General features: G+C 45.0%; 7 protein-coding genes across 10 annotated transcripts in view; 1 reads left to right on the forward strand and 6 right to left on the reverse strand.

The window, feature by feature from the left end:
* The window catches only part of LOC121875160, a 40,427-nt gene extending 34,053 nt beyond the window's left edge, over positions 1–6,374 (forward strand). For all 4 annotated transcript variants that reach the window (XM_042379635.1, XM_042379707.1, XM_042379782.1 and 1 more), the window contains one exon: positions 1,016–6,374. In XM_042379635.1, coding sequence (XP_042235569.1) covers positions 1,016–1,330 — 315 coding nt within the window. In that variant the 3' untranslated portion in view covers positions 1,331–6,374. The remainder of the gene's footprint in view (positions 1–1,015) is intronic.
* Positions 6,375–16,201: 9,827 nt separating this feature from the next.
* On the reverse strand, positions 16,202–17,532 carry LOC121864980. Its single transcript, XM_042364267.1, has 3 exons — positions 17,335–17,532; positions 16,905–17,068; positions 16,202–16,403 (listed from the first exon to the last, which is right to left on the reverse strand). The coding sequence occupies exons 1-3, from the start codon at positions 17,530–17,532 to the stop codon at positions 16,202–16,204; spliced, it is 564 nt and encodes a 187-aa protein (XP_042220201.1).
* A 198-nt stretch (positions 17,533–17,730) lies between these two features.
* Positions 17,731–19,194, reverse strand: LOC121865029 (basic salivary proline-rich protein 1-like). The gene is made up of 3 exons (XM_042364384.1): positions 19,070–19,194; positions 18,232–18,396; positions 17,731–17,941 (listed from the first exon to the last, which is right to left on the reverse strand). Exons 1-3 carry the CDS (start codon positions 19,192–19,194, stop codon positions 17,731–17,733), a joined length of 501 nt encoding a protein of 166 aa, XP_042220318.1.
* Positions 19,195–19,521: 327 nt separating this feature from the next.
* Positions 19,522–19,905, reverse strand: LOC121865124 (basic salivary proline-rich protein 2-like). Its single transcript, XM_042364471.1, has one exon. It carries the CDS (start codon positions 19,903–19,905, stop codon positions 19,522–19,524), a length of 384 nt encoding a protein of 127 aa, XP_042220405.1.
* On the reverse strand, positions 19,906–20,534 carry LOC121865214 (basic salivary proline-rich protein 1-like). Its single transcript, XM_042364589.1, has 2 exons — positions 20,398–20,534; positions 19,906–20,107 (listed from the first exon to the last, which is right to left on the reverse strand). The coding sequence occupies exons 1-2, from the start codon at positions 20,532–20,534 to the stop codon at positions 19,906–19,908; spliced, it is 339 nt and encodes a 112-aa protein (XP_042220523.1).
* Positions 20,535–20,852: 318 nt separating this feature from the next.
* Positions 20,853–22,378, reverse strand: LOC121865308 (basic salivary proline-rich protein 3-like). Its single transcript, XM_042364681.1, has 4 exons — positions 22,024–22,378; positions 21,767–21,798; positions 21,236–21,399; positions 20,853–20,862 (listed from the first exon to the last, which is right to left on the reverse strand). Exons 1-4 carry the CDS (start codon positions 22,376–22,378, stop codon positions 20,853–20,855), a joined length of 561 nt encoding a protein of 186 aa, XP_042220615.1.
* Positions 22,379–24,215: 1,837 nt separating this feature from the next.
* LOC121865396 (basic salivary proline-rich protein 2-like) lies at positions 24,216–25,186 on the reverse strand. Its single transcript, XM_042364791.1, has 2 exons — positions 24,708–25,186; positions 24,216–24,417 (listed from the first exon to the last, which is right to left on the reverse strand). Exons 1-2 carry the CDS (start codon positions 25,184–25,186, stop codon positions 24,216–24,218), a joined length of 681 nt encoding a protein of 226 aa, XP_042220725.1.
* Between the last annotated feature and the right edge of the window lie 500 nt (positions 25,187–25,686).

Raw genomic sequence — 25,686 nt, forward strand, 5'->3', positions numbered from 1 at the left:
TAGAAAGATAAAGTAAGAGAAGCATTTTATTCTGAGTTTAGAAGACTGGAAACACCCAATGACAGTGAGACGGGTAGTGTAGCGAGAAGCTGGGTCAAAGTAAAGGATATTCTGCTGGGTGTGGCTGACTAGATTTGTAGCTTGATGAAAGGCACAGCCAGGCATGATAAAGTACTGTATAAAGTGTGATAAAGGAGAAGACAATATTGTGTAAGGCCTAAAAGAGGGGTGGTAATAAGGTGGGGAGTACTGGTGGCCAAACTTAAGGCCACAAGAGAGGTTTACAAGGCTAAGAAACACGAACAGGACATATTCACAGATGTGCTGAATAATTCAGACATGAGGAGAAGTTTTCAGAATAGACAGGTAAAATAATCGGTAGAAATAAAGTTATTGTTGGTGAGCAATGCCATGAGAAATGACCGTGGTAATGTGGTAATCAAGGATGCTTGAAGAAAGGAGAAAATGCTACAATTGATTACTGAATGAAGAGTTATGAATGGAACAAGAGCAGCCTTGAGGTAGTAGAACCAGTACAGGGACCATGCCCAAGGATTGAAAGAGAATTGATGGAGAAAGCAAATGACAAAATGAAGAATAAGAAAGTGGCTAGAAGCTCTGGGTTAGTTAGCAGGTGGCGATGTAGGCGTGTCAGTGGTGCCCGGATTGAATGATGCAATAATGATGAAATGCGCTTAGAATTGTCCCAGAAATAAATAAATAAACTGTATAGAACTGTAAAAGTTGTATACATTATGATATATTCACTATATCTGTCAAAAATAGCTTGCTCAGACATTTCAAAGAAGTCTTATGTCAGGCTACCTTGAGATGACTATGATAAAATCATCTCTTATATATTATGCATCATCTTTTCTTTCTTTTTTTTCTGAAAATTACACTTAGTATTAAGTTATGAAATATGTTATGTAACTCCTGATGTGAAAAACAGCTCAGCTGAATCCTGGTTCATTCACCATGAAGAAATACCTAATAATGTATGTCGGATCTGCAGGTGGGGATGGGCAACCCATCGCTGGTGGAGAACATCTCTCTGGCCCTGAGTGCTGCTGTTCTCCACGTTCTCTGTCAACCTCGCCCTGACCGTCCTGTCATCGGCCAGACCAACCGTATACCTGTGGAGAAGCTCAGCCTCCTTCACGCTCTGGGCTACTACGCCGACTCAGCGCCACACAACTCTTTCCTCAGGTCCTGCACAGGAGACGGGTGTGGTGGGTGTGGTTCATGTGGGGGCTGTGGTGGGTGTGGGGGCTGTGGGGGGTGTGGTGGATGTGGAGGATGCGGGGGTTGTGGTGGCTGTGGAGGTTAAAGAAATCGAAACTTAGGGATATAATGGAATATTACATATTTTCTTTCATGAATTTCTTCTCTTTCTCCCCGCATTTGAGGGTATCTTGTGCGGAAGAGACAGCTGCCAAACACTTTTCAGGGGAGGATACCCAGAGAGTGGTATTGCTACTGAGGGCCCTGGCCTCTTATCACCCCTGTACTCCACACTACTACTTTTTTTCTTACACTCTGTATCACTTGGGGTTTTTAATCCTAATAATTGTTATTTAGACTCCTAACACACTACACAAACCACACTCTCAGAAAACAGCAATGTCGACTTCTAAAAATCACAACTCTCTCAAAGTGAAGTGTAACTGAATGCATGTCAGCACTGATATCTGCAATACTAGAACCTTTAACATAACTATAACAGTAAGATGAGTGGTGAGGCACCAGCACCGTCAACAGTAACACCACTATTCCTAGGTTACTATGTGCAAGTACTGTGTACTGCAGCATAGAAGATACAGTATACCTGTACATAAATTAGAATGAACTTGCCACAGGGTCACGCTACATACTAAAACTCTCTTCATTAGGCAAGAGAATTTTTCTATTGTAAACATTCTCCTGTCCAGAAAAGAAGAAAATATTTTGAATGCTAGACATGTTTGTACTGCTACCACACTAGCTGCTCATTTTAGGTGATGTTAGAAGAACACACTTGTACTATCTTCTGTACATAATTATTAAGTAGTAATTTATACACACAATTAAGGAATGGCGCAATTCAAGTATATGAAAATATTAGGACACACATCCTCCATATTTTCATTTTCTTATGCACTAAGGTAAATGTGGGTATTTTAGGTGATTAAAGGGAATGCATTTTTAAGGTAAACTTAGCTTTTGTTACTTTCACTATTTCTGTTGATAATGTACTGTGAGTTCATATTGACTTACTATGGAGCCATATTCTCATTTATGTTTCATCTTTAGATCTGTACAGTAGTTATATTTAATCTGTATCATTGGTGACAATTAATGCACTTGCTTGTAGGTTAAGCTGCAGCTCATGTCACATTTATGTCAAGCTTGAGGTGTTGTCCATTCTTTTGTTTTAAGTAGACGAGTCAGAATAATTTGTAATCCAGACGTTACTATAAACAGCTCGGTGTTGCAGCCTCTTGTTTCAAGTACAGTACGTAGATCCCAGCCATGGTAACTATCCACGTGACAAGCTCAGCTTGAATAAGGCTGCTCGGGACGCTTTTTGATTTTAATATTGTAGGAAATATTTCATGAGACAGAAGGATACAATAATATTCCAGTTTTATAGGGTGAGTCAGTCTGTTCTACTTGTGTCTGTATGATCGACATGTTAACGTCTCTCCAGTTTCTCATTACAAGAACATTTGATTCTATACTTGTTCCTGGTGATGATGAATACCTGCCCTCTCACTCCTGTAGTCTTTTATTTCGCCGTAACTGCCATAAATACTCAAAGATTCCAACCAACGAAAAGGAATATTTTTCTGAACTTATTTATTTATGAACGGAAAAAAGAACAGTTGACAACTTTTGTTTTTAATATAAAGGTTGTAAGTTTAACAGGATTAAAAAAAAGTACTGTGCTGTACAGTTTAGGTAATTGCTAACAATTTTGCCTTAAGAACTTCAATATCCAGCAGAAGCTCCTTGACCATAAGAGTTACAATAAATATAGAACAATGATCTTGCCATAATCATACAAGATTTTCCTACAAATATTAAAACAATCATAAACACAACTGTCAGCAGGAGAGATTGTGCTGTGTACTGTACATAAAACTAAGGTCAACTAAATCAAAATAAGATAATTCAAAATAAATTTATAAACATTTACCTGTACAGGTGTATTAGGTGAAGGTCTTGTCACTCATGATTTGCATTTTGTAACTATGAATATTAGGGATTTAATTTTTACCCAAGTTAATGTTGCCATTATTCTTTTGTTTTTAGTATAATGCATATTTACATAAAAATTCTACTGTAACTTATTATTTTTGTATTTTTTACAAATACTCGTTATTCTAAGAGCCATAATCAATGGTATGGCTATTGAACAAATTTTTTAGATGAAACTGAGCTTTGCATTTACGATATAAATACTTTTTAGAAATTATCATCAGTACAGCTTGCATCACCTTTTATTGGTGTAAAAACCATTTGTTATAATCATTTCGCGAGCAGAGTAAACGATAAGAAGTCAACTTGAGTTTACTGGTGGGTAGTGTTACTGTTACTGCCAGGTAGCTTTCTTGCACCACAGTAGCTATATTTCTTCACCACCTGCTTCTAAAGTTACATTTCCATATTTTTATTTTCCTTTTTTCTCACAGATGGTTCCCAAAATTGTCATCAACTTTTTATTTTTCATACCTATGGTACGATGTGTAGCGGATAATATTCCTCGCCGAAGACAACAAAAATGTTGACGTAGGACCAATGTTTCAAAGGCTTGAGTGTTCATTCTACATGTGGAAAACTAACAAATCTGTCATAGGGTGGGGCGCTAGACTACTTAGCGTGAGTGTGCTACGAAACACAGTAGAGGTACTTATAGTCTATATTTGAAGTTGGGTATAATAGTGAGTGGTGGTTATGATGCTTTACTTGTGCTGTCATACTGTATTGGTAGTTAACATTCAAAATGTAGTTTTTAATAGTATTTGTTCAATGTCAGTTGTATGTTCACTAAGAGCAGTAATTAATAAACCCATTTGGAGAAAAAATAGACAGACTAGTTATTCATTTTAATTACAACAGGTAGCATGTGTCATAAGTGCAGGGTTCATATTCCAGAATTATGGTATTAATATCAAAGTGCTGTTGGTCTACAGGTGTGTATGTGACAGAATAAGTAAGGAACCAATGCCTTTATTTAAGTCCTGATCTCTTACATACCTAAAGGCTGGCTTGGTTTTCTTCCTTCAGGAAGAAATATTTTATTTTCTTCCTGAAAATGTTATATATAAGTCATGAGTATCACTTGAGTATCAGTGAGACACATAAGTTGGCTGTAGGATGGTTGTGGACAGCTGGGAGTAACATCCCTTCCTCTTACTAGTGGTGTGGCTTAATAGACCTGAACAGACCATGGTTGTTAGCAGGCGTCATCAGCATGTTGGTGGCGACCTTAAAGATAGTCTCCCTTATCATGCTGGCAGTATTTTTAGAAGGTAGAGAAGAGAGATCAGGTTCGTTATCACCCAAGGCGATACACGTCTGGATGTCCACAGCTGTAAACACACATTCCTACATACAATGCATATTATATATGCAGTCTTAAGCCACTTTAGTGCCAGTGGTATACTTTGATACTGTACTTGGAATTACTTTTTAAAACTGAGTAGAAATTATGTACTTATCTTCCAAGATATCAATTATATACTGTAAATAACTCATCATGTGTAGGACACTCCTCAAGTGATTTTCATGTATGTACGTGTGTATGTGGGTGTATGTATCTATTTGTGTGCAACCAGTAACTGCTATTTTGAATAACCCTCGAATGCCTCCTTAATAACATGCAAAATGCATGAGGATAACATATATAATAATAAATATTTAGTTTAGAAACTTCAGCTTAATCTGGTAAGAATTTAAGAGCCTGTAAGATATGAGTGGTGATTGAGAGGACTAATATCAGTATAGGACAGATCTACTTTACTTTATATTTAGAGTGAACAGGAAGTAAAATCCAGGTGGTATACTAGCCAAAATAACTGGTAGAGTGAAAGATAAAACAAATTTAGAAAATGACACCTTCCCAGGTATATTGCAGCTACCATGTTATAATGACAGTTGCCCCCAGAGATGATAAATAACAAATATATAAATTAAGAGTACAAAATAAGCAGTTACATAATGTATGGATGTATTTGGAAGAGACATTTTCTACAGGAGTCTTGTTCCTCCTCACTATACAGTAATCTTTCCCCAACAAAGTATATGACCAACATAAGCAGCAGTATAGATTTTTGACAACAATATTATCAGTCATTAACATACTTTTATCCATGTACAGATTGTATGCGTTACCCAGTATCTGAGGAACTCTTAGGAGTGAAGAATTTCTAAAGAATATTTTTTTTGTATACTGGTACATAGGCATGCTAGTAATGTGTAAATGGACAGCATGGTGTAGTTAGCACTAATTTTATAGCATTAGTGACCATTTGTTTAGTTTTGTTATATAAGTATGATGAAAACCTGAATGAAGTGAACACTTGGTCATGACAACTATGGAGAGTTTAGGTATAAGTTGTAAAACACTTGTATACTCCCTGCTGCTCAGTGAAGATTTGAGCGTGCTCACCACTTAACTGCAGTGCATTTCTTCAACCTACTTAGAGAATAGTGCAGTTCAGTGATGCAACAATTTTAATTAGGGAATATTTTGTATTATTTATTTGATAACTTAATAAAAAATTGAAATGAATCATCTTTACTGAGTCAGGTAAGATGTTGAAATACAGTCTTTAATGCATAAGATATATATTTATATCCAGGTGCAAAAAATATGGTTTTATGATTACCTCTGAAAATATTTCTTTCACCTCATTTCTTATTCTCTGATAACGTAGTAATGAAGAATTGTCTTAAATCTGCTCAAACTTCCAAAGGAGGAGAAACATATTGTCATTATACAACTGTTAGTGCAGTTCTCATCAGAAGATTTTTAAAATAAAATATAACCCTGACACGCTGCATGACTCGGGTACATAATATATCCTGGGTGTTATGCTGCCGATGATCTCTCTTTAACATTAAGGAACGTTTGTACATGTTTTAAGGTCATTCTCAGGTCCCCCTCTTTCGGAGTCTTGTGTCGGGGGACTGAGATATTAAGCACCTTCCTCCCCCTTTCTCCTGTGGAGCGTCGGGGGAGTAGGGACAAAGACCAAATAACCCCTCCTCCTGTGTAATCATCAGGGGGTTGAGTGATAGCTGTAGGTCTTCCTGTGTACCTGCGGGAGCTCTGTGAATATCTGCTGTGTCCCCTGCCTAGCGTCGCGTGTACAGGGGATTGGATGAAAGCTGCATCTCCCCCCTCCCTCCCTGTGTTACCGCCGGAGTTGTGTTCATTATGTTCCAGACCGCTCGTCAACCACCAAAGATTCTGAGCCTCTTCACCGCATGATGCCCCTCTGCCTGCTGGCCCCTCCATCACCTCCCACGTGTGTCTTCCTGTCTTACTCTCGCTAAATGATAAGCTCTTGCTTTTTGATCCAAGTCATGCACAAACTCACACTGTATGTTCATCTAAGTTGTTTTATTAACCATAATCTCTAGTTTCATTACAAATAACAGAGAATAATTATTCTATTCATTTTGGTGTAAGACCTCTGCACAGGTACATTACAGTACTAATTTAAAATAACTAATGGTACTAATTAATTAAAAAAAATTTCTTTCCAGGCATTTATTTTATTGATTTTAGAATTATTTTCTGTGTACTGTATTATCTTCTCTGAACACTGTACAATATTAAAAGAAATAATATCAATGTTAGGGATAATTCAAATATTTTCCTTTTCTTTAATTTATTTGAATGTTTATTTACTTCAGTATAATTTTGTTGATTTTGGGGTCTTTCCGGTATGTCATCTCAGCACATCATCTTTCATCTTCCTCTCCCACCAGTTTGCCCTGTTCCTTGTGTCTTCCCACTTGTCTCCTGCCCGACCCTTGCCCTCTCATCTACCTCCCACGTGTGTCTGTTTCATTCCCCTTAACATCCTTATCTCATTTCTTGTCTAGCATTCCTACCTTTTGCACTTTTCTTTAATAATTTTCTTCCTCTTCCCATCTTTCTGAATCCCTCTCTTCTTATCAGTCCTTTGTTGACCATGTCCTCCCCTCCCCCATCCCTCCCTCCCTTTATTCCTCATACTGTACTCTGTCCTTCCTCTTCCTCCTCCTCCTGCTCTTCACTTCTTCATCCCTCTCATGTTTCCTTTATCTTGTCAATTGTATTACCCTTCCTGTGCCTCCTTACCTCTAATAGTTCATACTCTCCACCACCAGCCCCCTCCTCCCCCACCACTACCCTCCTGCCCTGCTCCTCCTCCCCCACCACTACCCTCCTGCCCTGCTCCTCCTCCCCCACCACTACCCTCCTGCCCTGCTCCTCCTCCCACCACTACCCTCCTGCCCTGCTCCTCCTCCCCACCACTACCCTCCTGCCCTGCTCCTCTTCCCCCACCACTACCCCTGCCCTGCTCCTCCTCCCCCACCACTATCCTCCTGCCCTGCTCCTCCTCCCCCACCACTACCCTCCTGCCCTGCTCCTCTTCCCCCACCACTACCCTCCTGCCCTGCTCCTCCTCCCCCACCACTACCCTCCTGCCCTACCACTTTATGTTGCGTATAGTTGTCTCCCAACTGGCGGAGACGAGTAGGGAGCGAACATTGGGTTTCTTGTCGCGTCATACCTTGCTAAGAGAATCACATCTCTTCCATGCTGCTTCGATGATAGAGTAGAGCATCTGCTGCCGTTTGTTTCTGTCAACCTCATGCTACTAGAGCGTATTAATGGATCTAGTCGAGTCGCAAAATGATCATTGTTAAAATAAATACCAGAAAGAGGACTGTCAATACATTATCTTTCAACCTACACGAACCAACCAAACATAAGCAAACCCAAACAAAACTATCTTAGAATTGTTAGATTGGGTTTGTTACAAAGTTTTGTTAGGTTCAAGTCATCTGCTTTCAAAAAATTAAGTAATGGTTTACCTGTCATGTTCATGGTATTTTTTCTACATTGGCTGTCTTGCAGTCGAGCCCTCAAATTTTCTTAGAAGAACGACCAGTATTCGCCTTAACGCGTTCGTGAAGGTTCCTTTTCTGGAAGTCGACATGGATTATTGATAACACTGACCCCATTTATATTCAGCAAGTGTATTTTTAAATATATATTTTTTTATCTCGAGGATTTTCTTTAAAATTTTGTAAGGAAAACATTATAAAAAACATTTATTTTGAGGTTCCTTGACGCTCAGAAACACAACCTACACGACTTGGGCGCTGATCTGTGTCATGGCGATGACGCTGTAGTTCTGTGTTGCTCATCCCTGGCCACTCACCTCCTTCACACCAATATTTGTTGTATTCACGTCATCCTGTCATTACCAACTCCATTTTGTATTCTTTAAGAACATTCATGGTCAACATTCCATAACTGTCGTATACAGAAGACATAAGATAACATTTGGCTCTGCTCTTGCTGATGTAAAAACAAAAAAAGATATTCATCGTGGTAAATAACCCAGTAAAATATGATATTTGGGGCGGGTTTTGAAGTTAGTTTGGTGTATATTCCTCGTAACTGAATATGTAAAAATTCATCTGTTTGACTTATGGTGGAACATATGTATATCACTCAAAACAACATCAAAATTATACTAAGTACCTTTCCTAGACATGTTCACTTCAGTTTGAAGATAAAATTTACCAAGAAAATCTCTCGGGAAAGATTTCCTACATTAATTTTGTCTCTAAACATGTGTGAAGTGGATCTATATAGTTAAAATATGCTCTCTGTATAATTTTGATGCTCTATTTGGACATTAGTTATGTGTTTCATCTTTAGTGAGCCAGGTTAGTACATTCTAACATCAATTACGAGCAATATTCATCATGCGAATTATTAAAAATCCAGACTCTAATATTGGTTTACCAGGTCGCCAAGATATTTGAGGAGCAATAATGACCATTTTGTGTGTGTGTGTGTGTGTGTTCTATTCATGTAAAGCCTTCATAATTCTGTACAAGTGATAAGATAATGTGACATCACATTGTGCCATCATCACGCCTCCTTCACTTCTGTTTCCCACAACATGGATAAGGTCACACTACATCACTCATGTATCATAAGTGCGTATGTTGCCAGGGATAAAATTAGAGTGCATCCCGAACATGTAAGTGACCAGAGATGAGCACTAGATGCCGCAAGAGTCATTGGTGATAACGTATTCCATACAAGAGTAGTCGTCTGCAGAACAGCGGGCATGTTATGCCCAGCTGATCCCAATATAGTGATATAGTTGTAGTCTTTCTGTATTGCCAGTGCACAATAGGAATCTAAACCCTGTTATATGTGTATGTAATCAAGATTATTTTGTAGTAAGGAGAAGGTAATTATGTAGTTACTGTATAAAAAAGTGTGGTTCCTGCTTTTAATAATAATGTATACAGCCAGTGTTGCATAAAGTTCAAAAGTCACACTTGGCTATGTTCTGGTAGTCTTGTGATCTCTAAGACAGTATCAGAGGTAATGAGACAGGACAGAAGTACAAGGTATCTGCCCTTGATAACACTGGCACCCGGGTATACGCTTGTTGACTCGGAGCATAGCGAAGGTGTACTTGTGTGTGACTACCACAGAGAGGGAAATAGCTCAAAATGTCCTGTAAACACTTCAGTATGACTGCTTTTGCCTCAGCGTTCATTAATATATATATATATATATATATATATATATATATATATATATATATATATATATATATATATATATATATATATATATATATATATATATATATATATATATATATATATATATATATATATATATATATATATATATATATATATATATATATATATATATATATATATATATATATATATATATATATATATATATAATGTACTGTATTGCAACAAAGTTCTTGTCATGATCACTGTGGCAAAGACTAAACTTATCATAAATTTACATCGACTTGGGGTAATCTTTGGCAAGTTATAACTTGAAGAATATACTTCTGTTGAGCCCAGCCAATGTTTAGACTAATGATATGTACCATGGCTTTATCTCCACGAAACACAAAGCCTCCAACTATGTCCTCCGGCTTCTTGCTCTTTACCACAGTGCACGGAAATAATGCAGATAGTTGTGGAAGTTGATGGTTAGACACTATGTTGGGGGCACAAGATCAGTAGAAACACTATGTGGTGTCTGTTGTAAACCAAATTTCTGACTAGAGCAGGTAAATAATATAACGGGTTGATATCTTGTCCTTTCAGTGAAGCTGAAGTTTTCACTGACTGTGTGAATCTATATATTCTTCCTAGTATATTTCTTGTTTACAAAGATGAACACTTTCTTGCAAGACGCTGACTACATGCACAGATGCTGCATGTGTAAGCGTTCCGGGTCCCTTTATCCTCAGGTTAGCCAAAACGGCCATTTCAATATGGTCTTATCAGAGCCGCTACTCCATGTAAAATGTAAATTATAAATAGTTGAATAGAGGAAACCTATTCAGAAAACGTATGACAGTAAGTATAAATTACTCAACTGTACACGTCAACCATTGTTGTCAGACCAAGAGACTGATGCCGAAACTTTTGGCCTAAATCTAACCGCATTTTGACGTCATCACCAGGTCACTTTATGCCTACACCTGCATCTCAAATTTTAAAATGTATTATAGCAATCTTCAACTTTTTGTTGAAAAATTTCATTGATCATTACACATTTAGAGATTACTATCGATAAAAATTGTGCGTACAGGTAAAATAATACTGTAATATACCCTAAAAATTCATCTTATATATGACCTACCAAGTAGTTATCCAAGCACGTTAATCAAGCTATATTTTGATAAAGCTGCATCCGAACATAAATTTAATTCTATAACATTACAGTACAGGTTTTTGATAATGAAAATTGAATTCAGAACAAATTAAAGTAACTGCTCCAGTAGTGTGGAGGTTAGTGGCCCAGCAGCAAACTAATGGACATCTAGCATACCAAGGGGCTGTGAGATGGCGGTGTTATGTGCTGGATGATAGTGATAAAGATTTCGGATCCGGCATCATTATTTGTTATGTGTAATCAAGCCAAGTTAACGTGAATTAAAAGGTGGTTACCACAGACCCTCATTGTTAATACTGCCTAATAGGTTATATAGGACATTTCAATCTAGTGCTCTAATTCATCATCAATATTATGAGAAATATTATTTAGTAATAAATTTTCCTATTGTGCCAGTCAAAAACGTTTTGGGTTTGACTTGCATTTTCACAGCTCTCAGAACAATGTCAATATCAGTGGTTTATGAAAGCTTATCTGGACAAGATAAACCCTTCAAGTGACGTTTATAGGTAGGGCGGCTCTGTGGCTAACCAGTAACTTGAGGCATATTTCCTTGAATTATGAATGTGTACATCAACTGAGAATGTTTATATATGTATATAAAGAGGAACATTCTTCAACTCACCATAACTGATTGAGAAATGTTTGATATAATAATAATAATAATAATGTACGATAACTTCAAAGGAACATTCTCTAAATGAACACCTGATGAGAAAATGTACTTTCATTTAAAGTATGGAGGATGATCAATTTGTAGTCTTGTAGTAGAGAACTATAGTTACTTTCAGAGTGGGTAGTGTTAAGATAAGTGTTGGTAATGTTCTAGGTAGCAAGGGTGTCTATCTAATCTCTGAAATTGTAAGTAAATTCACTATAGAGTATATTTTAGTTCACAAGTGTTGTAATATCCACTTTAGGTACATTGTATGTACAATTTATTAATATTTAAACTTCACCTCCGTCACTCTCTGAAATCTAGAAAAATTATTTCTGAACGAGAATTGTAGAAACTTTAGTTGTTTCCTGGATGATCTTACAACAAGTTGCAGTGTCTGTAAAGATAGTTTAGAATATTTCTTCTAGGTTTCAAACTTGGACAAGGTTGGAGTTGAGATGAATATGACTGACTGTCAACAAACACCGATAGATGATCTTAAAAGATTGTAGTGTAAAATGGTAAATGAAGTTGCCATAAATTTTTGCACATACTATTCTTAAGTGTAAATATGTTTGAATAATTGTGTAGAAAATTTTTAAGGTTTGATTAGATTTTTTCTTTAACTTTGTAAACAGAGCTGGGAGTAGTGTGTGTGTATGTTAGTCCGGTGAAGCAGCTTAATCTAAACTCAAGATATGTAACACATAAGAATGAAAAAATAGAAGCTAATAATGATGATGACTTAACTTCTTAAGTACGATGACAGCACCTTGAGTACGATGACTTACTTCTCGAGTAAAATGAAATAACCCTTGAGAATAAGGTCTAGTGATCATACTCGTAAGTGTTGAAGCATCATCTTCTATTTAGTTTTATCAGATTCATATTCATATTTATAATCGACAATGAAGACACATTTATGCTTAAAGTTGAACTTGTATGGAATCTGGCTTTAGAAGTACAGTACTGTATATGTACATACAGTACAGTATCTTTAATGCCTCCCTCATATAAGTATTGTACAGTACTCTGGATTCATCCCCCTTCAGTACAGTACTCTGGGTTCATCCCCCTTCAGTACAGTAATCTGGGTTCATCCCCCTTCAGTACAGTACTCTGGGTTCATCTCCCTTCAGTACAGTACTCTGGGTTCATCCCCCTTCAGTACAGTACTCTGGGTTCATCCCCCTTCAGTACAGTACTCTGGGTTCATCCCCCTTCAGTACAGTACTCTGGATTCATCCCACTTCAGTACAGTACTCTGGGTTCATCTTCCTTCAGTACAGTACTCTGGGTTCATCCCCCTTCAGTACAGTACTCTGGGTTCATCTCCCTTCAGTACAGTACTCTGGGTTCACCCCCCTTCAGTACAGTACTCTGGGTTCATCTCCCTTCAGTACAGTACTCTGGGTTCATCCCCCTTCAGTACAGTACTCTGGGTTCATCCCACTTCAGTACAGTACTCTGGGTTCATCCCACTTCAGTACAGTACTCTGGGTTCATCCCACTTCAGTACAGTACTTTATTTCATTTAGCCATCTTACTATTGTACTCTTGTTTTGCACCAGTTCAGGCTTCTCATCAGTAAAAATAAACATTGAAGCTTCCAACAGAATGATTGGTTAGAATAACAAGGCATAAGCATCGTGTACCACCTGTTCGAAGATTCTTTGGTGATTAACTAATAATAGCTGATATAAATAAATGAAATAGGTGCCTGAATTTTGCATATTGAACAATTAACAAAAAATTGCTGTCAGCACCCATCACCTTTTTTAATATTGTATTGCCAAGAGATTCACAAATTTGTAAATTTGATAAATAATGTTATTCCAGGAATTAAATTTATTTACCTCATGAAATCTTTGAATCCGGCTGCTTGACGTAAATGCATTAGCTTACTGCACCAGCTTATGTTTAGGTTCCAAAATTTAATTTATAATTACAGGCGAACTCTATGTCCTTTAACATCATCTTGGTGCTCAGCGGGATGTGAACCACACACGTCTGTCTGATGCCCACATCTACCCCCAAATCATTAAGACAGTACAGTACAGTATTCGCAAAAGGAATTTTTTATCAAGATATTCGCTCATCACGGGATTAGTGATGCCATGAGGGTTAGCAGATTAGCTGACATGACTGATCGAAAAATCCCAAGTTGTCTTAGATAAAGGTAAATAATGAAGATGAGTGATGTTTTTGATCTGGAGTTCCTCTCATGAGCACACCATATGTGGAAGCCAAGATATGTAAAGACAGATGTTTCTTACCATGCAGAAAATGAGAGAAATCTGTCACAAATTTTAGAAAACGTGTATGTTGGCTAAGTGTTTTGTATGGGACAGTGATCGCTGTATGTGTATGAAATAATAAAGTGTTGTGTTGTAATACATAATGAGTATTCTTTTCCGAAGTCTGTTGTACATTTAATTATACTTTTAGATAGTGCAGGTTGGACCTCGCTAATCCAGGAAGCTAAGGACCAGACCAGTTACAGAGTAGCGAAAATTCTGAATCATCAAAGACAAGGTTAAAAAATGGAAAATAATGCATAAAATGTACTACTGTATTACTGTCTAATTTCTTCAGTATAGACATCTTTTCTAAAATAGTTAATGTCACATGATTATATTTCACCTCATTATAATGACTTCCATTGCTTGCTGGTCTCTTAGGAGGCATATTTAGGGGCAAATTATTAGTACAGTACAGTACGGTATATCAAGGTAAAATAGTGACAACAGCCACAAGAAGTGAGCTATGACACCGTCCCGAACCATTGAAGCTGCCAGACTATCGGGTCCCGGATTAGTGGGGTCCAACCTGAATGTATATTTCTGAATTACTTCCAAATACCTTATTTCGGTGTAAATATTCATAAGGCCATTTTGGCCAAAAAATAGATTTTATTCAAAATCCCGGTATAGGTACTCCTGGGCATGCTAATTCTGAATCTATGGTCGACAATTCGATTGCTGTTTAATATGATAATAATAATAATAATTTGCATTTTGGCAACTTTACTGAGGATAGCTGACAAAGCCATCAGATGCTTATATCCAGCAAGGCCCTTTAGCCAGGAGCATCTGAGCTGTTAACAGTCTAGTATAGCGTGTGTATGTGGCGCAGTTAGTCAAATTTCTCTTTCTTATGTGTCAATTTTCTCTTTCTTTAGGACCACATATACACACGTATAAAAAGGAGATCTCGCACTCAGGGTGGAGGTGAGAAAGCAAACTCAGAATAGCGTTAACTCCATGTATATTGTATATACAATGTTGTGCTGGGGAGTTGCTGTGTGGTGAGGAGCTTCAGGTGCGGAGGTGTTGTCAGCTTGAGATCGTTGAGTTGAATGACCCTCCCGATCGATCGATCAATGGGTGAAGTAAAGTATGAAGAGATCTTGATGCTGGTGCGTAGATTGGTGGTGCGGGAACTGGACTTGAAGAATAATGGTGGAATTTGGAGGGACTTAGGGTTGGTGGATAGTGCAAGAAGAAAAGCGAGGAAATTGGAAAATAGTAGAAGAATGAAGGGGGGTATTTATACAATCCTGCCTACTCAAGGTTAGAGGTGTGATATGAAAGTCGAGGACGGCAGCTGGCCAATCAACGAGCGACTCGAGGACGGATGGCTGTGGTAAGAGAGACGCTGCTGATTGACTGAAGCGAGGACAGCGACGCAGTTGTAGGGAGAGTAAGCCACGACACTAGCATTAACCACTTGCCTACAGGTCCCCTCTAAGCTTAATAAAATCGTCCGGCATTAACCAAAATAAAATATCAAAAGTGGCGTTCTCTTAGTGAAGGGGTTAATATCAATTGCTGATTTTGTAACAGTGGAAAAATAATTTGAAAGAAGGTTAAAAATTACTTTTGGAAAAGTTGATCTTTCTCGATTTACCCTGCGTGGGGGATACAGCCAGCAGCACCCTAGCCTGGGGCAAAAGGGTTAAGAGTTCTATAAAAAATACTGACGTTTATATTTTGAAACATCATGTTGTCAATTTACTGTTAATGTAGTGATTGTGGAAGTATCTTGCGTGGGGGAGTCTTCAACTAAAATAATTAAGGCATTATTGGCAAAAAACACAGTGACAAAATTTACACAACTTAAGATAATTAATAATATTATAGAGTAATTTTATCATTTTTAGAGCGTTTAAAAATAAATATAAGGTAAAAACTATTCCCTTGTGAAAACCGTAACAGGGAGCGTTGATCATACTCTCCCCAAGGTAAACAACAGCTGCAAGTTGAGAAGAAAATTGTTATGTTATATTGTATTATCAGGATTAAGTTGTTTTACAGTGTAGATGTGTGCAGGGATTATAGAGAGAGTTGGGACACCGACGCCCCTGTGAGTGCCTGTAGAGGCACCTCCTCATCTGGGAGGACCCCTGGGGGCACCGACGCCTCTGGGAGGGCCCCTTGGGGGTCCGCAACCCCTGGGAGGGCCCCTTGGAGCGCCGCCACCCATGAGAGGGCCCCTGAGAGCGCCGCTGCCCCTGGGACAACCCCTGGGGGGGGGCCACCGCTCCTGGAATGGCCCCTGGGGGTAGCGCCGCCTTTGAGAGGGCCCTCTAGGGACACCTACACCTCTGTGAATACCTGTAAGGGCACCTCCTCATCTGGGAGGACCCCTGGGGGCGCCAACGCTTTTGAAGGGCTCCTGGGGGATCCACAACCCCTGGGAGGGCCCCTTGGAGTGCCGCCGCCCATGAGAAGGTGCTTGGGCACGTCGTAGCTCCTGGAAAATACTCTGGGGACAGTTATTTTAGCACTAGTTAGAACTCTGAGAGATATGAAGTTAAATAAATACACTTCCCATCGCATTTTCAGTATCATCATATCCTGAACAATGAAAATGAGAATAAATATCAAACAGGAACTCATAAGTTGGGGTGTTGTGCCGACTTATTGCTCTGTTCTCCTATTGGCTGTAATTTGGTGGGTTTACATTTTAGTCCACCAATCACAGCTAAGTAAGGGATTGCTGGACATATGCAATATGTATGACACCACTGTAAAGCCTCTGGGGGTGTTGCCGCCGTCCCTGGAAGGGCCTCTTGGGGTGCTGACGCACCGGGGAGGGCCCTCAGGGGCGCCGCCGCCCTTTTGAGGGCCCATAGGGTCGCCATCGCTGCTAGCAGGGCCCACGGGGTGAGTGCCACCTCCCCTCGGAGGGTCCCTATTGGAGCCATAGCCCGTGAGAGAGCCCCTGGGGGCGCCACCGCCTCTGGAATGGTCCCTGGGGCTGTCACCGCCTTTGGGAGGGCCTTTTAGGGACACCTACGCCCATGTAAGTGCCTGTTGGGACGCTTCCTCATTTGGGAATGCCCCTAGGGGCGCCGACGCATTTGAAGGGTCCCTGGGGGATCCACAACCCCTTGGAGGGCTACTTGAAGCGCTGCCGCCCATGGAAGATCCCTGGAGACGTTCTTGCCCCTGGAAGGTCCTCTGGGGACATTTGTTTTTGCACTAGTTAGAACTCTGAGAGATATGACGTTAAATAAATACACCTCCCATCACATTTCTAGTATCATTCCATCCTGAAATTGAAAATGAGAATAAATATCAAACAGGAACTCATAAGTTGGAGTGTTGTGCTGACTGATTGCTCTGTTCTCCTATTGGCTGTAATTTGGTGTGTTTACATTTAGCCCACCAATCACGGTTAAGTAAGGGATTGCTGGACATATGCATTATGTATGACGCCTCAATACATCGCTTGGGGGCTCCGCAATCCTAGTGAGGGCTCCTAGGATCGCCATCACCACTGGCAGGTCCCCTGGGGGTGCCACTTCCCCTGGGAGAGTCCCTAGGGGCGCCACCACCCCTAAAAGGTCCCCAGGGGGTGCTGCCGCACTTGGGAGGGTCCTTGGGGGCACCACCGTCCTTGTGAGGGCCCCTGGGGGTGTCATCGCTATTAGCAGCGCCCCTGGGGTTGCCACCGTTCCTGGGAGGGTCCCTATTGGCGCCACAGCCCGCGGAAGAGCCCCTGGGGGCGCCACCGCCCCTGGAATGGCCCCTGTGGGCGCCACCGACCCTGCAATGGTCCTTGGGGGCGCCACCGACCCTGGAATGGCCCCTGGGGGTAGTGCCGTCTTTGGGAGGGCCCTCTAGGGACATCTACGCCCATGTGAGTGCCTGTAAGGGCACCCCCTCATCTGGGAGGACCCCTGGGGGCGCCAACGCTTTTGAAGGGCCCCTGGGGGATCCACAACTCCTGGGAGGGCCCTTGAAGCACCCCCGCTCTTGAGAAGGTGCTTGGGGACGTTAGAGCTCCTGGAAAGTCCTCTGGGGGCAGTTGTTTTAGCACTAGTTGGAACTCTGAGAGATATGACGTTAAATAAATACACCTCCCATCGCATTTTCAGTATCATCATATCCTGAAATTGAAAATGAGAATAAATATCAAACAGGAACTCATAAGTTGGGGTGTTGTGCTGACTTATTGCTCTGTTCTCCTATTGGCTGTAATTTGGTGGGTTTACATTCTAGCCCACCAATCACAGCTAAGTAAGGGATTGCTGGACATATGCAATATGTATGACACCACTGTAAAGCCTCTGGGGGTATTGCCGCCGTCCCTGGAAGGGCCTCTTGGGGTGCTGACGCACCGGGGAGGGCCCTCAGGGGCGCCGCCGCCCTTTTGAGGGCCCATAGGGTCGCCATCGCTGCTAGCAGGGCCCACGGGGTGAGTGCCACCTCCCCTGGGAGGGTCCCTATTGGAGCCATAGCCCGTGAGAGAGCCCCTGGGGGCGCCACCGCCTCTGGAATGGTCCCTGGGGGAGTCACCGCCTTTGGGAGGGCCTTCTAGGGACACCTACGCCCCTATAAGTGCCTATAGGGGCGCCAACGCTTTTAAAGGGCCCCTGGGGGCGCCGACGCTTTTGAAGGGCCCCTGGCGGATCCACAACCCCTTGGAGGGTCCCTTGAAGCACTGCCGCCCATGGAAGGTCCCTGGGGACGTCCTCGCCCCTGGAAGGTCCTCGGGGGACATTTGTTTTTGCACTAGTTAGAACTCTGAGAGATATGACGTTAAATAAATACACCGCCCATCACATTTCTAGTATCATTCCATCCTGAAATTGAAAATGAGAATAAATATCAAACAGGAACTCATAAGTTGGGGTGTTGTGCTGACTGATTGCTCTGTTCTCCTATTGGCTGTAATTTGGTGTGTTTACATTTAGCCCACCAATCACGGTTAAGTAAGGGATTGCTGGACATATGCATTATGTATGACGCCTCAATACATCCCTTGGGGGCTCCGCCATCCTAGTGAGGGCCCCTAGGATCGCCATCACCACTGGCAGGGCCCCTGGGGGTGCCACCTCCCCTGGGAGGGTCCCTATTGGCGCCATAGCCCATGGGAGAGCCCCTGGGGCCGCCACCGCCCCTGGAATGGCCCCTGGGGTGTCGCCGCCTTTGGGAGGGCCTTTTAGGGACACCTACGCCCCTATAAGTGCCTGTAGGGACGCTTCCTCATTTGGGAATGCCCCTAGGGGCGCCGACGCATTTGAAGGGCCCCTGGGGGATCCACAACCCTTTGGAGGGCTACTTGAAGCGCTGCCGCCCATGGAAGATCCCTGGAGACGTCCTCGCCCCTGGAAGGTCCTCGGGGGGCATTTGTTTTTGCACTAGTTAGAACTCTGAGAGATATGACGTTAAATAAATACACCGCCCATCACATTTCTAGTATCATTCCATCCTGAAATTGAAAATGAGAATAAATATCAAACAGGAACTCATAAGTTGGGGTGTTGTGCTGACTGATTGCTCTGTTCTCCTATTGGCTGTAATTTGGTGTGTTTACATTTAGCCCACCAATCACGGTTAAGTAAGGGATTGCTGGACATATGCATTATGTATGACGCCTCAATACATCCCTTGGGGGGTCCGCCATCCTAGTGAGGGCCCCTAGGATCGCCATCACCACTGGCAGGGCCCCTGGGGGTGCCACTTCCCCTGGGAGAGTCCCTAGGGGCGCCACCGCCCCTAAAAGGTCCCCAGGGGGTGCTGCCGCACTTGGGAGGGTCCTTGGGGGCACCACCGTCCTTGTGAGGGCCCCTGGGGGTGTCATCGCTATTAGCAGCGCCCCTGGGGTTGCCACCGTTCCTGGGAGGGTCCCTATTGGCGCCACAGTCCGCGGAAGAGCCCCTGGGGGCGCCACCGTCCCTGGAATGGCCCCTGTGGGCGCCACCGACCCTGCAATGGTCCTTGGGGGCGCCACCGACCCTGGAATGGCCCCTGGGGGTAGTGCCGTCTTTGGGAGGGCCCTCTGGGGACATCTACGCCCATGTGAGTGCCTGTAAGGGCACCCCCTCATCTGGGAGGACCCCTGGGGGCGCCAAAGCTTTTGAAGGGCCCCTGGGGGATCCACAACTCCTGGGAGGGCCCCTTGAAGCGCCCCCGCTCTTGAGAAGGTGCTTGGGGACGTTAGAGCTCCTGGAAAGTCCTCTGGGGGCAGTTGTTTTAGCACTAGTTGGAACTCTGAGAGATATGACGTTAAATAAATACACCTCCCATCGCATTTTCAGTATCATCATATCCTGAAATTGAAAATGAGAATAAATATCAAACAGGAACTCATAAGTTGGGGTGTTGTGCTGACTTATTGCTCTGTTCTCCTATTGGCTGTAATTTGGTGGGTTTACATTCTAGCCCACCAATCACAGCTAAGTAAGGGATTGCTGGACATATGCAATATGTATGACACCACTGTAAAGCCTCTGGGGGTGTTGCCGCCGTCCCTGGAAGGGCCTCTTGGGGTGCTGACGCACCGGGGAGGGCCCTCAGGGGCGCCGCCGCCCTTTTGAGGGCCCATAGGGTCGCCATCGCTGCTAGCAGGGCCCACAGGGTGAGTGCCACCTCCCCTGGGAGGGTCCCTATTGGAGCCATAGCCCGTGAGAGAGCCCATGGGGGCGCCACCGCCTCTGGAATGGTCCCTGGGGGTGTCACCGTCTTTGGGAGGGCCTTCTAGGGACACCTACGCCCCTATAAGTGCCTATAGGGGCGCCGACGCTTTTGAAGGGCCCCTGGGGGCGCCGACGCTTTTGAAGGGCCCCTGGCGGATCCACAACCCCTTGGAGGGCCCCTTGAAGCACTGCCGCCCATGGAAGGTCCCTGGGGACGTCCTCGCCCCTGGAAGGTCCTCTGGGGACATTTGTTTTTGCACTAGTTAGAACTCTGAGAGATATGACGTTAAATAAATACACCCCCCATCACATTTCTAGTATCATTCCATCCTGAAATTGAAAATGAGAATAAATATCAAACAGGAACTCATAAGTTGGGGTGTTGTGCTGACTGATTGCTCTGTTCTCCTATTGGCTGTAATTTGGTGTGTTTACATTTAGCCCACCAATCACGGTTAAGTAAGGGATTGCTGGACATATGCATTATGTATGACGCCTCAATACATCCCTTGGGGGCTCTGCCATCCTAGTGAGGGCCCCTAGGATCGCCATCACCACTGGCAGGGCCCCTGGGAGTGCCACCTCCCCTGGGAGGGTCCCTATTGGCGCCATAGCCCATGGGAGAGCCCCTGGGGGCGCCACCGCCCCTGGAATGGCCCCTGGGGTGTCGCCGCCTTTGGGAGGGCCTTTTAGGGACACCTACGCCCCTGTAAGTGCCTGTAGGGACGCTTCCTCATTTGGGAATGCCCCTAGGGGCGCCGACGCATTTGAAGGGCCCCTGGGGGATCCACAACCCCTTGGAGGGCTACTTGAAGCGCTGCCGCCCATGGAAGATCCCTGGAGACGTCCTCGCCCCTGGAAGGTCCTCTGGGGACATTTGTTTTTGCACTAGTTAGAACTCTGAGAGATATGACGTTTTAAATAAATACACCGCCCATCACATTTCTAGTATCATTCCATCCTGAAATTGAAAATGAGAATAAATATCAAACAGGAACTCATAAGTTGGGGTGTTGTGCTGACTTATTGCTCTGTTCTCCTATTGGCTGTAATTTGGTGGGTTTACATTCTAGCCCACCAATCACAGCTAAGTAAGGGATTGCTATACATATGCAATATGTATGACACCACTGTAAAGCCTCTTGGGGTGTTGCCGCCGCCCCTGGAAGGGCCTCTTGGGGCATTTGTTTTTGCACTAGTTAGAACTCTGAGAGATATGACGTTAAATAAATACACCGCCCATCACATTTCTAGTATCATTCCATCCTGAAATTGAAAATGAGAATAAATATCAAACAGGAACTCATAAGTTGGGGTGTTGTGCTGACTGATTGCTCTGTTCTCCTATTGGCTGTAATTTGTTGTGTTTACATTTAGCCCACCAATCACAGTTAAGTAAGGGATTGCTGGACATATGCATTATGTATGACGCCTCAATACATCCCTTGGGGGCTCCGCCGTCCTAGTGAGGGCCCCTAGGATCGCCATCACCACTGGCAGGGCCCCTGGGGGTGCCACTTCCCCTGGGAGAGTCCCTAGGGGCGCCACCGCCCCTAAAAGGTCCCCAGGGGGTGCTGCCGCACTTGGGAGGGTCCTTGGGGGCACCGCCGTCCTTGTGAGGGCCCCAAGGGGTGTCATCGCTATTAGCAGCGCCCCTGGGGTTGCCACCTTTCCTGGGAGGGTCCCTATTGGCGCCACAGCCCGCGGAAGAGCCCCTGGGGGCGCCACCGCCCCTGGAATGGCCCCTGTGGGAGCCACCGACCCTGCAATGGTCCTTGGGGGCGCCACCGACCCTGGAATGGCCCCTGGGGGTAGTGCCGTCTTTGGGAGGGCCCTCTAGGGACATCTACGCCCATGTGAGTGCCTGTAAGGGCACCTCCTCATCTGGGAGGACCCCTGGGAGCGCCAAAGCTTTAAGGGCCCCTGGGGGATCCACAACTCCTGGGAGGGCCCCTTGAAGCGCCCCCGCTCTTGAGAAGGTGCTTGGGGACGTTAGAGCTCCTGGAAAGTCCTCTGGGGGCAGTTGTTTTAGCACTAGTTGGAACTCTGAGAGATATGACGTTAAATAAATACACCTCCCATCGCATTTTCAGTATCATCATATCCTGAAATTGAAAATGAGAATAAATATCAAACAGGAACTCATAAGTTGGGGTGTTGTGCTGACTTATTGCTCTGTTCTCCTATTGGCTGTAATTTGGTGGGTTTACATTCTAGCCTACCAATCACAGCTAAGTAAGGGATTGCTATACATATGCAATATGTATGACACCACTGTAAAGCCTCATGGGGTGTTGCCGCCGCCGCTGGAAGGGCCTCTTGGGGTGCTGACGCACCTGGAAGGGCCCTCAGGGGCGCCGTCGCCCTTTTGAGGGCCCCTTGGGGCGCCATCGCTGCTAGCAGGGCCCACGGGGTGCCACCTCCCCTGGGAGGGTCCCTATTGGCGCCATAGCCCATGGGAGAGCCCCTGGGGGCGCCACCGCCCCTGGAATGGCCCCTGGGGGTGTCGCCGCCTTTGGGAGGGCCTTTTAGGGACACCTACGCCCCTGTAAGTGCCTATAGGGACGCTTCCTCATTTGGGAAGGCCCCTGGGGGCGCCGACGCATTTGAAGGGCCCCTGGGGGATCCACAACCCCTTGGAGGGCTACTTGAAGCGCTGCCGCCCATGGAAGATCCCTGGAGACGTCCTCGCCCCTGGAAGGTCCTCTGGGGACATTTGTTTTTGCACTAGTTAGAACTCTGAGAGATATGACGTTAAATAAATACACTTCCCATCGCATTTCTAGTATCATTCCATCCTGAAATTGAAAATGAGAATAAATATCAAACAGGAACTCATAAGTTGGGGTGTTGTGCTGACTTATTGCTCTGTTCTCCTATTGGCTGTAATTTGGTGGGTTTACATTCTAGCCCACCAATCACAGCTAAGTAAGGGATTGCTATACATATGCAATATGTATGACACCACTGTAAAGCCTCTTGGGGTGTTGCCGCCGCCCCTGGAAGGGCCTCTTGGGGCATTTGTTTTTGCACTAGTTAGAACTCTGAGAGATATGACGTTAAATAAATACACTTCCCATCGCATTTCTAGTATCATTCCATCCTGAAATTGAAAATGAGAATAAATATCAAACAGGAACTCATAAGTTGGGGTGTTGTGCTGACTGATTGCTCTGTTCTCCTATTGGCTGGAATTTGTTGTGTTTACATTTAGCCAACCAATCACGGTTAAGTAAGGGATTGCTGGACATATGCATTATGTATGACGCCTCAATACATCCCTTGGGGGCTCCGCCGTCCTAGTGAGGGCCCCTAGGATCGCCATCACCACTGGCAGGGCCCCTGGGGGTGCCACTTCCCCTGGGAGAGTCCCTAGGGGCGCCACCGCCCCTAAAAGGTCCCCAGGGGGTGCTGCCACACTTGGGAGGGTCCTTGGGGGCACCGCCGTCCTTGTGAGGGCCCCAAGGGGTGTCATCGCTATTAGCAGCGCCCCTGGGGTTGCCACCTTTCCTGGGAGGGTCCCTATTGGCGCCACAGCCCGCGGAAGAGCCCCTGGGGGCGCCACCGCCCCTGGAATGGCCCCTGTGGGAGCCACCGACCCTGCAATGGTCCTTGGGGGCGCCACCGACCCTGGAATGGCCCCTGGGGGTAGTGTTGTCTTTGGGAGGGCCCTCTAGGGACATCTACGCCCATGTGAGTGCCTGTAAGGGCACCTCCTCATCTGGGAGGACCCCTGGGGGCGCCAAAGCTTTTGAAGGGCCCCTGGGGGATCCACAACTCCTGGGAGGGCCCCTTGAAGCGCCCCCGCTCTTGAGAAGGTGCTTGGGGACGTTAGAGGTCCTGGAAAGTCCTCTGGCGGCAGTTGTTTTAGCACTAGTTGGAACTCTGAGAGATATGACGTTAAATAAATACACCTCCCATCGCATTTTCAGTATCATCATATCCTGAAATTGAAAATGAGAATAAATATCAAACAGGAACTCATAAGTTGGGGTGTTGTGCTGACTTATTGCTCTGTTCTCCTATTGGCTGTAATTTGGTGGGTTTACATTCTAGCCCACCAATCACAGCTAAGTAAGGGATTGCTGGACATATGCAATATGTATGACACCACTGTAAAGCCTCTGGGGGTGTTGCCGCCGTCCCTGGAAGGGCCTCTTGGGGTGCTGACGCACCGGGGAGGGCCCTCAGGGGCGCCGCCGCCCTTTTGAGGGCCCATAGGGTCGCCATCGCTGCTAGCAGGGCCCACAGGGTGAGTGCCACCTCCCCTGGGAGGGTCCCTATTGGAGCCATAGCCCGTGAGAGAGCCCATGGGGGCGCCACCGCCTCTGGAATGGTCCCTGGGGGTGCTGCCGCACTTGGGAGGGTCCTTGGGGGCACCACCGTCCTTGTGAGGGCCCCTGGGGGTGTCATCTCTGCTGGCACGGCTTCTGGGGGTATCACCACCCTGGGCGGGTCCCTGGGGCGCCTCCGCACCGCGAGAGGGTCCCTGAGGCGCCACCACCCCTGGAAAAGCCCCTGGAGGTGCCGCTGCCCCTGGGATGGCCTCTGGAGGCGCCCCCGCCTTTGGGGGGGGGCCCTGTAGTTGCACTGCCGTTTCTGTGATGGCCCCTAGTGGCGCCTCCGTGTCTGGGAGGACCCCTTTGGGCGCCATCGCCGTCTGGGACCCCTGGCAGCGCCGTCGCCCCTGTAAAGTCCCCTAGAGGGGCCTCTCTATCTGAGAGCGCCCCTGGGGGCGCCGCTTCCCTGGAACCGCCATCGCCCCTGAGAGCGTCATCACCCCTGGAATCGCCACCGCCTCTTGGGGAGCCTCCTAGAGGCACCGCCGCCCTTATGTCACCTAGTTGGGCCTCTGCACCTGGGAGGGCCCCTGGGGGCATCGCCGCCTTTGGGAGTGTCTCTGAGCGCCCTGCCACATCTGGAAAAGCTCCTGGTGGCACCACATCCCCTAAAAAGGTCCCAGGGATTGCCGACACCCCTGAGCCCCTGGGGTTACAGACGCCCTTGGAAGGATCCCCTAAGGACGCTTCTGCCCGTCAGGGCCCTTAGGGGCACTTCCGCATCTGGGAGGGCCCCTTGGGGCGCCGACGCCCTTGGGAGTGCCCCTGGGGGAGCCACCACCCCTGGGAGCACCACCGCTTTTGGGAGAACCCC

This window comes from Homarus americanus, unplaced genomic scaffold, assembly GCF_018991925.1.
Source record: "Homarus americanus isolate GMGI-L3 unplaced genomic scaffold, GMGI_Hamer_2.0 scaffold51859, whole genome shotgun sequence".
Taxonomy (NCBI): Eukaryota; Metazoa; Arthropoda; class Malacostraca; order Decapoda; family Nephropidae; genus Homarus; species Homarus americanus.

Coding starts and splice junctions, on each gene's coding strand:
- LOC121865124 (XM_042364471.1), bottom strand. CDS start 19,905: ATGTCCCCAGAGGGCCCTCCCAAAGACGGCACTACCCCCAGGGGCCAT.
- LOC121864980 (XM_042364267.1), bottom strand. CDS start 17,532: ATGACACCCCCAGGGGCCCTCACAAGGACGGTGGTGCCCCCAAGGACC. Junction 17,069..17,334: donor TTGCGGAGCCCCCAAGCGAT/GTATTGAGGCGT, acceptor AAATGTCCCCAG/AGGACCTTCCAGGGGCAAGA. Junction 16,404..16,904: donor CAACAGGCACTTACATGGGC/GTAGGTGTCCCT, acceptor CATATCTCTCAG/AGTTCTAACTAGTGCTAAAA.
- LOC121865396 (XM_042364791.1), bottom strand. CDS start 25,186: ATGGCGCCCAAAGGGGTCCTCCCAGACACGGAGGCGCCACTAGGGGCC. Junction 24,418..24,707: donor GCCCCTGAGGGCCCTCCCCG/GTGCGTCAGCAC, acceptor CATATCTCTCAG/AGTTCCAACTAGTGCTAAAA.
- LOC121865308 (XM_042364681.1), bottom strand. CDS start 22,378: ATGTCCCTAGAGGGCCCTCCCAAAGACGGCACTACCCCCAGGGGCCAT. Junction 21,799..22,023: donor CCCCAGGGGCCCTGCCAGTG/GTGATGGCGATC, acceptor TTTCAATTTCAG/GATGGAATGATACTAGAAAT. Junction 21,400..21,766: donor CTAGAAATGTGATGGGCGGT/GTATTTATTTAA, acceptor AAATGTCCCCAG/AGGACCTTCCAGGGGCGAGG.
- LOC121865214 (XM_042364589.1), bottom strand. CDS start 20,534: ATGGGCTCTCTCACGGGCTATGGCTCCAATAGGGACCCTCCCAGGGGA. Junction 20,108..20,397: donor GCCCCTGAGGGCCCTCCCCG/GTGCGTCAGCAC, acceptor CATATCTCTCAG/AGTTCCAACTAGTGCTAAAA.
- LOC121865029 (XM_042364384.1), bottom strand. CDS start 19,194: ATGGGCGGCAGCGCTTCAAGTAGCCCTCCAAAGGGTTGTGGATCCCCC. Junction 18,397..19,069: donor CTACAGGCACTTATAGGGGC/GTAGGTGTCCCT, acceptor TGACTCCCCCAG/GGACCATTCCAGAGGCGGTG. Junction 17,942..18,231: donor GCCCCTGAGGGCCCTCCCCG/GTGCGTCAGCAC, acceptor CATATCTCTCAG/AGTTCCAACTAGTGCTAAAA.